Raw genomic sequence first — 13335 nt, 5'->3', positions numbered from 1 at the left:
AGGAGACCGGAGGAAGTCTTATTGAAACCCCTACAAACGTCTCTGAATCTGGAAGCAATTTTTTTTTTTTTAACTTACCTGGGCTCAGCACTTACCGGCCGAGTACAGTGACAGTCTCTGGCTGCAGGGGGAGAGGTCTTTGCCCATCACTGCCGTGCTTGGCTTCCTGCACCTGCTGCCTTTCAGCTGCTTCAGCAGCAAAGTCCACGCCGGGAACCGACTACCGGACCAAGGCTCACCTCTGAGGGATCTCGGAAATCGCCTCAGGAATTCTCAACTGGGGGAGGGACCTTTAGGTATCACCGCAGGAGAGCAGGGCTCAATCTTTCTCCAATTTAAATGTAGAATTTCTCCTTCCAAAAAGTACAGCAATTCTCACAGGGAGAGGTATGTCCACCATCTGTTGGAGACAGAAAATACTGAAGGGTTGAGATCACTGCAGGGGTGTATGTAGGGTGACGTCAGCTTTGAAATCTGACTCCGTCTCCATCTGCTGGTAGGGGAGCATAACCCATTGGTCCTGAGTCCATCTGGTTACATGCTCGGAAATCCTGTCTTTTCATTCACCTATAGAGAAAAGTTGATAGCAGGAATAGTTTTCCACATCTCTCAGATTTTATTGACCCCCCTCCCCCCATCAAGGCAGCCTTCACCAGTGAAACTTGGTTCACACTGGGGCTTGTGGGTGTATCAGATGGCAGACTGATATCCGTCAACGCCAACAAATATCGCTTTTGACTGTTTGTAATTTAGCACAAATAGGTGATTATTATTTTGCTTGTAGGGCGACAGATGACAGCGTGTGGAGATTGATGCTGGATATGCAGCATCTTTTATGGTGCTATGGGCAAGTAATTGAATTAATATAAGAAAGCAACATTGGGGACAGACAAGTTTATTTGTTTTGGTTTTATTAATATCTATTTTTATTTTTTCATATACCACCCTCTTTTTCTGCTACATTTACCTCTCCTATACAATGGCAGAGAAAATCCTCATGTACAAATACATTACTTAAACAGGAAAAAGACCCCTCCACGGCGCACCTGCTGCTCCAGTGTAGGTAGGTATATCACAGAGGCCTTCAGACCTGTAAGTTACTTCTGCCAGGCAGCAGCAAGGACTCTGTTGAAGAGCCAAATGCTTCCTGGATCAACCAGGGTCAACCATACGCCGGCTCTTACCCGTCTCCGGGACTTCAGCTTCTCCTCAGCACTAGGGCTGGGGGGCAGCAGATCTGTCAGGCTGTGCTCTTCTTCATTGCCATAACCCTCGTATACCAGCAGGCAGCTGCCCTCCTCTTCATCCAAAGAGTGGATCCGCGCCGGGTAAACAAGGCCGTCCTCGGACCAGACAGCACGGCAGTCATCCCCCACCTTCCACTGCAGCCAAGAAATGAAGTTCAGTACCCAAACGCACCTCCAGCACTTCTACCTCAGAAGAAATCCTTTAAACTCAGTCAGACTTCATGTCCTATTTGCTATTTATCATTTCTAAAGGAAAACTGGTTCTTACCTGCTAATTTTCGTTCCTGTAGCACCACAGACCAGTCCAGACTCCTGGGTTTTGCCTCCCTGCCAGCAGATGGAGACAGAGAAAGTTTTGCAGGCACTGCCTCTTAACCCGGTGTGCCACCTGCAGCTCCTCAGTATTACTCAGTACCCAAGCATAAATTCTATAACCAAACTTCTTAACAAATCCACTCTATAAACTTCCCTGGAACGAGCAGAGGAAAGAGGACATTCTTAATTGAGAATTGTAACCAAAGATGCGAACAGACTCTCCAAACACTGCTCTCCACCACGGGGTGGGACTCTGGACTGATCTGTGGTACTACAGGAACAAACATTAGCAGGTAAGAACCAATCTTCCTTTCCCTGTAGTACCCAGATCAGTCCATACTCCTGGGATATAACAAAGCTTCCTTAAACAGGGTGGGGCTGCAAGAGTCCTGCTCAAAGTACACTGACACCAAAACTGCCTATGTCTGAGGCCTGGACGTCCAATCTGAAGCATCTGGCAAAGGTATGTAAAGACTTCCACATAGCCACCCTGCTTCTTGCGGCGACATTAGCTGAAATTCTGCCCAGGAGGCCGGCTGGGACTGGGTAGAATGAACCCTTAACCCCTCCTGGACAGGACAACCTTGACAGATGCATGCGGAACCAATAGCTGCCCTTCAACCACCACGCAACCAAGAACATAAGAACATACCATACTGGGTCAGACCAAGGGTCCATCAAGCCCAGCATCCTGTTTCCAACAGTAGCCAATCCAGGCCATAAGAACCTGGCAAGTACCCAAAAACTAAGTCTATTCCATGTTACTGTTGCTAGTAATAGCAGTGGCTATTTTCTAAGTCAACTTAATTTAATAGCAGGTAATGGACTTCTCCTCCAAGAACTTATCCAATCCTTTTTTAACTGCACTAACCACATCCTCTGGCAACAAATTCCAGAGTTTAATTGTGCGTTGAGTGAAAAAGAACTTTCTCTGATTAGTTTTAAATGTGCCACATGCTAACTAGATCTCTTTCTTGGGTGGTAGCTCCTAATATGGAACCTAACATTGTGTAACTATAACAATGGGTTATTTTTCCCTATATGCATCACCTTGCACTTATCCACATTAAATTTCATCTGCCATTTCGATGCCCAATTTTCCAGTCTCACAAGGTCTTCCTGCAATTTATCACAATCTGCTTGTGATTTAACTACTCTGAACAATTTTGTATCATCTGCAAATTTGATTACATCACTCCTCGTATTTCTTTCTAGATCATTTATAAATATATTGAAAAGTAAGGGTCCCAATACAGATCCCTGAGGCACTCCACTGCCCACTCCCTTCCACTGAGAAAATTGTCCATTTAATCCTACTCTCTGTTTCCTGTCTTTTAGCCAGTTTGTAATCCATGAAAGGACATCGCCACCTATCCCATGACTTTTTACTTTTCCTAAAAGCCTCTCATGAGGAACTTTGTCAAACGCCTTCTGAAAATCCAAATACACTACATCTACCGGTTCACCTTTATCCACATGCTTATTAACTCCTTCAAAAAAATAAAGCAGATTTGTGAGGCAAGACTTGCCTTGGGTAAAGCCATGCTGACTTTGTTCCATTAAACCATGTCTTTCTATATGTTCTGTGATTTTGATAATTTAGAACACTTTCCACTATCTTTCCTGGCACTGAAGTCAGGCTAACTGGTCTGTAGTTTCCCGGATCGTCCCTGGAGCCCTTTTTAAATATTAATTATTATATTAGCCACCCTCCAGTCTTCAGGTACAATGGATGATTTTAATGATAGGTTACAAATTTTTACTAATAGGTTTGAAATTTCATTTTTTAGTTCCTTCAGAACCCTGGGGTGTATACCATCCAGTCCAGATGATTTACTACTCTTCAGTTTGTCAATCAGGCCTACCACATCTTCTAGGTTCACCATGATTTGGTTTAGTCCATCTGAATCATTACCTATGAAAACCTTCTCCGTTATGGGTACCTCCCCAACATCCTCTTCAGTAAATACCGAAATCTTTTGACCCTTTTTTTTGCATCCCTCCATAGCACAAAAAGGTGATCCAACAATCAAACTATTCATAACCTCTAAACAGAGCAACGAAGCCCTTCTGACATCCAGACACCTTAATTCTTTTGCGTGAGGTGTACCAACCTCCAGATCTGGAAAAGCCAGAAGCTCCACTGACTGACTTAAGTGGAACGCTGAAACCACCTTCGGCAAAAAAGACAGGACCACCCGCAAAGAGACGCCAGAATCTGAAATCCACAAAAACGGTTCTCTGCACGACAGGGCTTGAAATTCAGACACCCTTCTGGCTGAACAAATAGCCACCAAGAAAACCACTTTCAACGTGAGATCCTTTATGGTGGCCCTCTTAAGAGGCTCAAACGGCACTTCACACAACACCTTAAGGACCGAGTTAAGGTTCCAAGAAGGACACACCTTATGAACAGGGGACGCAAATGCTTCGCACTTTGGAGGAAATGCATCACAACCGGATGTGCAGCCAGAGGGAGTCCACGAACATTGCCCCACAAGCAACACCTGCACTCTCAGTGAACCAAAGTATAAACCCTTCGCTAGGCTTCTCTGCAAGAAAGCCAGAATCTGCGGCACTGAAGCTCACCAAGGGACAACCCCCTGATCTGTGTACCAGGACTCGAAGACTCTCCAAACTTGTACATATGCCAAAGAAGTAGAGGTCTTGCGAGCTCACAACAGAGTAGAAATAACATCCTCCGAATATCCTTTGTTCCTTAATTGCCTCCTTTCAAATCCAAGCTACTAGACAAAAGCAATTCACTTGATATGAAAATATAGGCCCATTGTAAAAGATTCGGTAGATGGCCCAGTCACAGTGGACCCTCCACTACTAAACTGACCAGATCCACAAACCAAGGACTTCATGGCCACTCCGGAGCTATGAGAATTACCCTTCCTGGGTATACTTCTATTCTCCTTACAACCTTGCCCACCAGAGGCCATGGAGAAAACATGTAGACCAGAACATTGTGCAACCATGGAAGCATTAGGACATCGACCCCTTCTGCTCCGTGTTCTTTTCTGTGACTGAAGAAACGCAATGGCTTGGCATTCCTCTGGGTTGCCATCAGATCCATATGAGGCATATCCCACCTACGAGAAATGAGGGTCATTGCTTCCTCCAATAGCTCCCATTCTCCAGGATCTAAACGCTGCCAGCTGAGAAAATCCGCTTGTGCATTGACGGAACCTACTATGTGCAATGCTGCTATTGTGGCCAGATGCTGCTCCGCCCAGGACATCAGTATCTCTGTTTCCAGAGCAACCGCAGACTCTTGGTGCCTCCCTGGTGATTGATGTAGGCCACATTGTCTGACAGGACCCTGACTGCCCGGTTGCACAGTAGGGGAAGAAACACCTCCAGAGCCAACCACAATTGATGGACCAAGTCACTTCCTCCACTGACCAAAGTCCTTGTACCAACGGGGACTGATACACAGCCCCCCAACTGGAGAGACTCTCGTCGGTAGTCACCACCATCCACTGAGGAACCTCAAGATCCACCCCGCAGCACAAATGGTTCTGGCCAAGCCACCATGAAAGACTGGACCTGGCGGACCCTGTAAGTGGTAGTGGAAGATGGAACTGCTCTGATATCAGATCCCAACAGGACAGCAACGCTTTCTGAAGAAGTCTTTTATGAGCAAATGCCCACGGGACCAGCAACAAGGTCAAGCCCATGGAACCGAGGACCTGCAAGTAATCCCAGACCCTGGGCACTCAGACCTCCAACAGGTTCCAAACTTGAGCCTGTAGCTTGGAAATTCGCTTCTCCGTGAGAAAGACCGTTCCCACTCGAGTATCGAAATGTGCACCCAAAACTCCAGAATCTGAGAAGGAGAAAGTTGACTCTTGGACAAGTTCACTACCCAACCCAATGCTTTCAGGCAATGCAGCACTACATCCACCGCCTGCCTGCAAAGGTCTTCTGACTTCACCCATATGAGCCAGTCATCCAGATATGGGTGGACCAGTATGCCCTCCTTCCTGAGGGCTGCCGCCACAACCACCATCACCTTGGTGAAGGTCCTTGGGGCTGTCACTAGACCAAACGGGAGGGTGAAAAATTAAAAATACATCCCAGGATCATAAACCAGAGGAACCTCTAATGATCCAGGTGAATCCCTATGTGCAGATACACCTCCTTCAGATCTAAGGAAGCCAAGAACTCCCCACTTCGCACTGTTGCTATGATGGACCATAAAGTCTCCATCCGGAAACGGAAAACTCTGAGAGACGTGGTCACCTTCTTTAAATCCAAAATTGGATAAAAGGTCCCTTTCTTCTTTGGTACCTCTCCCCTGCTTGTCCTGAGGAATGAGGACAATGGCTCCTAGCATTCATAATCGCCGTTTGATCTGCTGCATTATTAGCTTTTTCTCCGAAGAACAAGGAGATCCCATAAACAGATTTCTGAGCAGACGAGAAAATTCTAAAGCGTAGCCTTGTCCTAACACGTTTAGAACCCACAGGACCATCGTGATTTTGACCCACTCCTCGTAAAATTGAGTCAAACAACCCCAATGACTGGGACCGAGGAGTGGGCCAGCCTCACCTAATTGCACAAGCTTGAGCCCACACTACCCTGGCCAGGGCCATCTCGGCTCATTCTATGCCAATGAAATGGCTGGCTCCAGGACTGCGACCTCCCTGAGTTCTGCCTTTGGCCACCACCCAGAGCTCTGCTCTGGTGGAAACGCCTTTGCCACCAAAAACGAGAGCGGTCAAGGAGAAATCCTTTGGACCCTTTAAGCTTGTCCTCTGAAAGCTTGTGCACCTTGATATCTTCCAGGTGCTTTATCAACTGCTCCAAGTCCTCTCCAAACAAAAGTTTGCCCTTAAAAGGCAACACTCCTAGCTGAACTTTTGACAAGATATCCACTGACCAGTTGCACAACCACAGAAGCCTCCTAGCCGAGACCGAAGACATCATAGTCCTAGAAGAGGTGCGAATGGGGTCATACAACGCATCCGCCCCATAAGCGAACGTGGCCTTGAACCATTCCACCTGTTTAGACTCCTGGGGCGACAGGTTCCTGTTACCTTGTAACTGCTGAACCCATCTTAAACTGGCTCGGAACATAAAGCTGCTGCAGACAGCCGCACGGATGCCAAGAGCAGACACCTCGAAAATCTTCTTAAGATGCATTTTGAGCTTCCTGTCTTGCAACTCCTTTAGGGCCACTGTGCCAGCCACTGACATGGTGGTCCACTTCATAACCTCAGAGTCCGAGGCATCCACCTTCGGCACCCGCAAGAGCTCCAAAGTGTTTTTGGGCAAAGGATAAAGCTTATTGCATGGCTCTGCTAACCTTAAGGCCAATCTCTGGAGTATTCCACTCCATGACCACCAGCTCCTTAATGGACCTGCGAAGAGGGAAAGTCTTGGCTTGTCCCCTCAAGCCAGCCATGACCAGATCCACCTCCTCCAGATCAGGCTGCCCCTGCAGCATGGATATGCTTAATTCTGCTAGGACCAGCAGTATCAGGGGTCCAAGTTCCTCCCTTTGAAACAGGCGGACCACCTTGGGATTGTCGCCTTCCACCGCCTGGATCTTACCCGCATCCTCCTCCGGATCCTGTGGAAAATGAGAAGGGTCCACATCGGAAGAACCATCCCCAGATGGCAGGCCCGATCAAACTCCTCCGAGGAACCCTCCTCGGTGGCCCCAGACACAGAAGGACCAAGAAACCTCCAGACCCTAGTGGCCCCTGCGGTCCCCACAAATCTAGGCCTCTTTCTGGGGGGCGGCTTCTGGCAACCTCCGCCTAGAACTAGACCACTCCGCGGCCCGACGGCCAAAAAAGCTTTGTGCATCAGAAACACAAATTTTGGTGAGAAGGGGTAGGAACCTAGCACATCCTCCTCCAGAGGATCCTGGTCCTCCCCTGACTGGCTTACATAGCCCCCCCCCCCCCCCCCCCGGGCTTCCTCCTCGGAGAAATCAGCGGGAGAGAGAACAGGCGGGAGGAGCCCCTCCCCCCTGCTGCGCTCTGTGCCTTAGCCGACAAAGAATCCAAAATGGCCACCTTTCCCCACACTCAGCGGAAACGGAGCAATGGCCTGCCGGACCCCTGCTGCAAAGAAGCAGCTGGCGCAGTCCCTGCCAAAGTGCCTTCACCCCAAAGAGGCATCAGTGACAAGGACAGGCCCAAGAGAGGCTCGCGGCGCTCTCTCCACACACAGCACATCTGCCGGCCCCCGGTATGGTTGAAAATGGCTGCGAACGCACGACACATGCCAAAGCAGGAGTTCACTCAGGAGAAGCACCCAAGATCGTACCTCCCCGAAACCCTTCTGCCACTGACGTAGAACGGCTCCGATAACCTCTTAGGAAAAAAAAAAAAACCCCACACCCACTCAGCTAACTCTGCAAGCTTATCTGAAGGGTGGCAGAGGCTTCTCTTCAGACTCCTGAGGGTGAGGGAACTGGACCACCAGTTGTTATCCACGAGTATTTTTTTTTTTATTTATATTTTATTGAAAACTGTAAGTAGCAGAATAACAATGATAGCAATAGTACTGAGAAGAAGAAGAGTAATAGTAATCACAGTACTACCAATAAAGCATGTACATAACAGTGGTATAATTACCTAAATTATACTGTATCGGAATGAACATTTTAGCACAATCTAGTACAGTCTTGCAAACAATGTATCTAACTGAGAAACCATCGCATAGCTCCCATACCCCTCCCTCTCCCCCCCTCTGATTCCTCTGTGATTGAGTATCCATTCTATCCCGTCTTTGCTCTCGCATCTATGACTGTAGCCTGATCATACAAATGGTCGTTGCTCGACTCCCCTGCGGTCCGTGTCCCCCAAGTCAGCATCATTGACCTCTAGTCGCAAATGGACCCTTCCACCCTTGCTAGGTGGTGGATCAGAGGGGACCACATAAAACTTATGTAAGATGTCCCTTCTTATGGCTGCTAATTTCTCCATATAACGTATGTGCCTCAGTTTAAGATAGAGCTGCGGTAATTTCGGCGGGTCTATGTATTTCCACGGGGCTGCAATCAGCAATCTTGCGGCCGTCGTGAGAAATAAGAACATTTTCTGCTTCTCATCCTCCAGTTCTGGATATGGAAGCCCTAACGGCCAATATTCTGCCTGCAGTGGAATCAGCTAGTTGTTGGCAATTGCTCCAGAACAGTTGTATTTTGGGACATTGCCACCACATATGCCAGAATGAACCCAACTGGAAGCACTGCCGCCAGCTGAGGGGGGACCGCCCCTGAAGCCATGTGGTCACTCTGGCTGGGGAGTAGTGCCACCTATATAGAAGTTTATGTCGGTTTTCCATCATGGACGCGGACATCGAAAAGCGGCTCAGCATCCGGTAACATTCCTCCCACTTATCCCTGCTCCACTGAGTGCCCAAATCCCGTTCCCACGCCACCAAATGTGTGGCTCTCCCTTCTCCCCCCATTATAAGGAGTTGGTATACCTTAGAGATTCCCTTCTGAAGACATCCGGCTAGGAGACAGTAGCCTTTGAACACTGAACGAGGGGATTGTAAATCCTGATGTGGTCCCTGGGTACCTGGAAGTGCCTTATTTATGCTTAGGCCAAAAAATCTGCATTGGTTAATTGGAACTGATTTTGCAAGTCTACAAAAGGGACCATCCCTTGTCGCCACAGTTGGCCAATATGGGTTAAACCCCGGGCTTCCCAGCACTGAAAAGCTGGATTCCGCCGGCCCTCAGGAAATTCTCTAAGATATTGAAAATGAGACATAGCCAAGTATTGCTTTGCACCAATAAGTTTAAATTTCCAGCGTTTTCAAACTGTGAGCGTGGTTTGGATGCTAATGGGGAATGACTTCAGTTCTTGCATTGTACAGGACATGGGCCAGTACAGGGCATGTAGTGGGGTTCCACCTGCTAGTATTTGTTCTATCTGAACCCACTGCTTAGGGGAGCTCAGGTCATGACCATCAATGACAAACTTCAGTTGCGAGGCGACATAATAGTGGAGTAGAGAGGACAGACCCAGTCCCCCATCTCTACGTGATTTATAAAGCACCAGCCTAGAGATTCTCGGGGGCCATCTTCGCCAGACAAAAGCAAACAATTTACATTGAAGCGGGCGGAACTCCCCCGCCGGGAATAGACAAGGTAGGACTTGAAAAAGGTAGCCAATTTTGGGCAGCAGATTCATTTTTATCACGGTCATTCTGCCAAACTATGAAAACGGTAACTGCTCCCACCTATCTAGGTCTCCCATCAGGGAGCAGATTAGGAGGCGGTAATTCAGTTGCATTACTTGGGAGAGATCTAAACTTAAATTGACCCCCAGATTCGAATGATGCCTGTCGTCCATCGGAGTGGGAATTCCTGCTTAACCCGCTCTCAGTAGCTCATCAGGAAAATGCACTGGAAAGATCTCGGATTTTACAGGATTGATCCGAAACCCAGGCAATCTACCATAGTGCTCTATCATAGACATCACCCGTGACAGGGAAACCAACGGTTTTGAAAGAGAGAAAATAACATCGTCAGCGTATAGAGTGATCTTATACTGCTGACCTCCACACCGTATCCCATGCACATCTCCGGATCGCCTCCGCCAGGGGCTCCTGACTGCGAGCAAATAAAATTGGGATAGCGGACACCCTTGCCTGGTCCCCGCCGAATCGGGAAGGGCGCGGTATAGCTATGATTTATCTTTATGCACGCTAGGGGGTCACTATAAAGCGCCCTTACCCATACAGGAAAAGGAACCACCCAGCCCCATCCTATTCAAAACCTCAAACAAGTATGGCCAAGAGACCCTGTCAAAAGCCTTTTTGGCATCAAGTGTCATAAACACTGCTGGGATGCGATTAGAGTTTGCAATGTGGATCAAATCAATTAGCTTCCGAATATTGTCAGATGTGGCTCTGCCTGGCATAAAACCAGCTTGGTCTGCGTGTATGAGTTGCCCAATCAGTCCACGTAAACGAAGCGCCAAAGTTTTGCCCAAAATTTTCAGGTCAATATTGATAAGGGAGATGGGCCTATAGGAGGCACAGTTTGTAGGGTCTTTCCCCTGCTTAGGTATTATAGTAATACCTGCTACATTCCCATACGGGAGAAGATGTTCTCCCTCTCTTACAGGCCGATACAGTACAGTGCGCTCCGCACTGTTAACCGGCATTTGGACATGCGTTTGACGCGCTAGCTTTACCCCTTATTCAGTAAGGAGTAATAGCGCATCGAAAACGAGCGTCCAACCCCCCTCCCCCCGAGACTAATAGCGCCCACAACACGCAAATGCATGCTGATGGCCCTATTAGTCATTCCCGCGCGATACTGTAAGTAAAATGTGCAGCCAAGCCGCACATTTTACTTTAAGAAATTAGCGCCTACCCAAAGGTAGACGTTAATTTCTGCCGGCGCAGTGCACAGAAAAGCAGTAAAAACTGCTTTTCTGTGCACCCTCTGACTTAATATCATGGCAATATTAAGTTGAAGGTCCCAAAAGTTAAAAAAAAGTAAAAAATTTAAAATCAGCCCGCAGGTTGAAACCCAGACACTCAATTTTGCCGGCGTCCGGTTTCCAAACCCGTGGCTGTCAGCGGGCTCGAGAACCGATGCCGGCAAAATTGAGCGTTGGCTGCCAAATTCACTGACAGCTGCCGCTCCTGTCCAAAAAGAGGCGCTAGGGACGCGCTAGTGTCCCTAGCGCCTCTTTTTACCACAGGCCCTAATTTAAATGTTTATTTTACTGAATCGCGCGCACAGGACACTGGCCTGTGCGCTCGCCCGCTCTCCCGCGAACTTTACTGTATTGGCCTGTTAATTAATTAATTAATATATATTTAAAGTTTTTTCTATACCGAAGTATAGCTAGATGCCTTCACTCCGGTTTACAGATACAACAACTTGTTACAATAGTCAACAACTGAAACACATATGGTAATACAACAACTGATCTAAACAGGGTATATCAACAACTGGTGTAATACTGGGTATAACAGTGATCAATCATGTCATGAACCACAGATAGAGTGAGACTTAAGTAGGTTAAGAATCCTTAGAATGGGGTTTAATTGACTTGTGTTGTCCATGAGGGGGGGGTGGGGGAGTGTAATTTAGCGTACTGACGTGGGTGGCTTCGCTGATTTATTTATGTGGGACTACATTTTAAAGTCTTTGGATGTGTATATCGTATTGTTCCTTTTGTCTGTGCACAAACAAATTTAAGTGTTCTATGTAATAAACATGCGATTGTTCGTGCATAACCACAGTAGGTTATGTGTTTGATAAGTTGAGTGTGGTTATCAGATACAGTCTTTAAATGTTTGACTGAAGATCCATGTTTTGAGCTCGTTTTTAAATGATTTGATGTTGTTTGTGAGCTCAGGTAGTCAGGAAGTGAGTTCCATAGTTTCGGTCCTGCAATTGAGATGGCTCTGTTTCTTGTGTTGGATAGCTTGGCTAATGGTAGTGATGGTATGACTAGATGTAACTTACTTGCAGTTCTTGTCGTGCGCTGTGATCTGTGAATCTGTATGATGTTCTTGAGTGCGGTGTTTTCTGCTTTGTATATTGCGTTGTGCAGGATTGTCAGAGTTTTGAATTCAATTCTCTTTTCTACCGGTAGCCAGTGTAGACTGTTGAGTACAGGGGTGATGTGGTCTGATTTTTTTTTCCCAGATAGGACTCTAGCTGCTGCATTCTGCAGTAATTGGAGTGGTTTTAAGGCCGTTTTTGGTAGCCCTATCAAGAGTGAGTTGCAGTAGTCGAGGCTGGTGAAGATAAGAGATTGTAAGACGGTTCTGAAATCTTGTTGGTGAAGCGGCGGTTTTAGATGTTTGAGTTTTTGGAGTTTGTGAAAACCTTCTTTTGTTTTTGTTGCAATGTGTTTCTTGTAGTTAAGTTCATTATCAATCCATATACCGAGGTCTTTTACGTTGTACTTTAGTTGAATACAGATGTTGTCTATTTGTAAGGAGTGTTTGGTATTTGATCCTGCCTTTTTTCCTTCAATTTGTTAAACATAGCTGCTAGTGGGGCCCTTAGTTGGGTTCTGTATTTTTTTATTTTATTTTTTTTTTATAAAAGAGAGGTGTGAACCCATCCAGGCCTGGAGATTTCCCGGGTTTTAAGTCCTTAATTGCTTTGAAGGGGGAGATCGGTTTTCACAGATTAACCTGGTCTGATTCGGATAACTCCGGCAGCAGAATGTTTGCCAGAAAAGCGGAAATGGCCTCATCTGAGATTGCCTGCTCAGGGCAGTACAGCTCCTCATAATACTCCTGAAATCGAGCCCGAATCTCAGTCTGCTCTAAAAGCATTTTGCCTGATTTGTGTTTAATACGATAAATCAATTCCTTTATCCTTTTTTTCTGTAGCTGCCTGGCTAAGATCCTGCTATTTTTATCCCCAAACTCGTAATGTTTCTGCTTAAGGATATCTAGGGTGAAGGCTATTTCTGCCGTGTCTAATGCCACTAGTGCATCCCTTTTTTGGGTTACTAATCTAATGGGCGTGGACCCTGGGTGACATTTATGCCTCCGTTCTAGATCCCGTAGTTCCTGCAATAAGGCCTCCCTATAAGCCCGTTGTTGTTTTTTATAATAGGAGGTTATGCTGATATGGTGTCCCCGTAATACCGCTTTCATTCCCTCCCAGATAGAGATGGGGGAGACTCCAGCTACACTACTGAGGGACATATAATCCTCCAATACATCCGCTGTGCAGTCCTGGAATTTAGACTCTTTCAGAAGGGAATTGTTCAGCCTCCAAAATTTCCGCCCTGTGTCTTGGGGTTGCATAGAC

The 13335-nt window shown here is 46.9% G+C and overlaps 1 protein-coding gene across 7 annotated transcripts in view; it reads right to left on the bottom strand.

Moving 5' to 3' along the window:
- The window catches only part of LOC115097706 (survival motor neuron protein 1-like), a 43959-nt gene that overhangs the window by 19193 nt on the left and 11431 nt on the right, over positions 1-13335 (bottom strand). For 6 of the 7 annotated variants that reach the window (XM_029613681.1, XM_029613677.1, XM_029613678.1 and 3 more), the window contains one exon: positions 1185-1382. The exons of the other annotated variant lie outside the window; for it this stretch is intronic. In XM_029613681.1, coding sequence (XP_029469541.1) covers positions 1185-1382 — 198 coding nt within the window. The remainder of the gene's footprint in view (positions 1-1184; positions 1383-13335) is intronic. 7 annotated transcript variants of the gene reach the window in all.

This window comes from Rhinatrema bivittatum, chromosome 8 (assembly GCF_901001135.1).
Source record: "Rhinatrema bivittatum chromosome 8, aRhiBiv1.1, whole genome shotgun sequence".
NCBI lineage: Eukaryota > Metazoa > Chordata > Amphibia > Gymnophiona > Rhinatrematidae > Rhinatrema > Rhinatrema bivittatum.
This window is presented reverse-complemented; position numbering and strand designations above follow the sequence as displayed.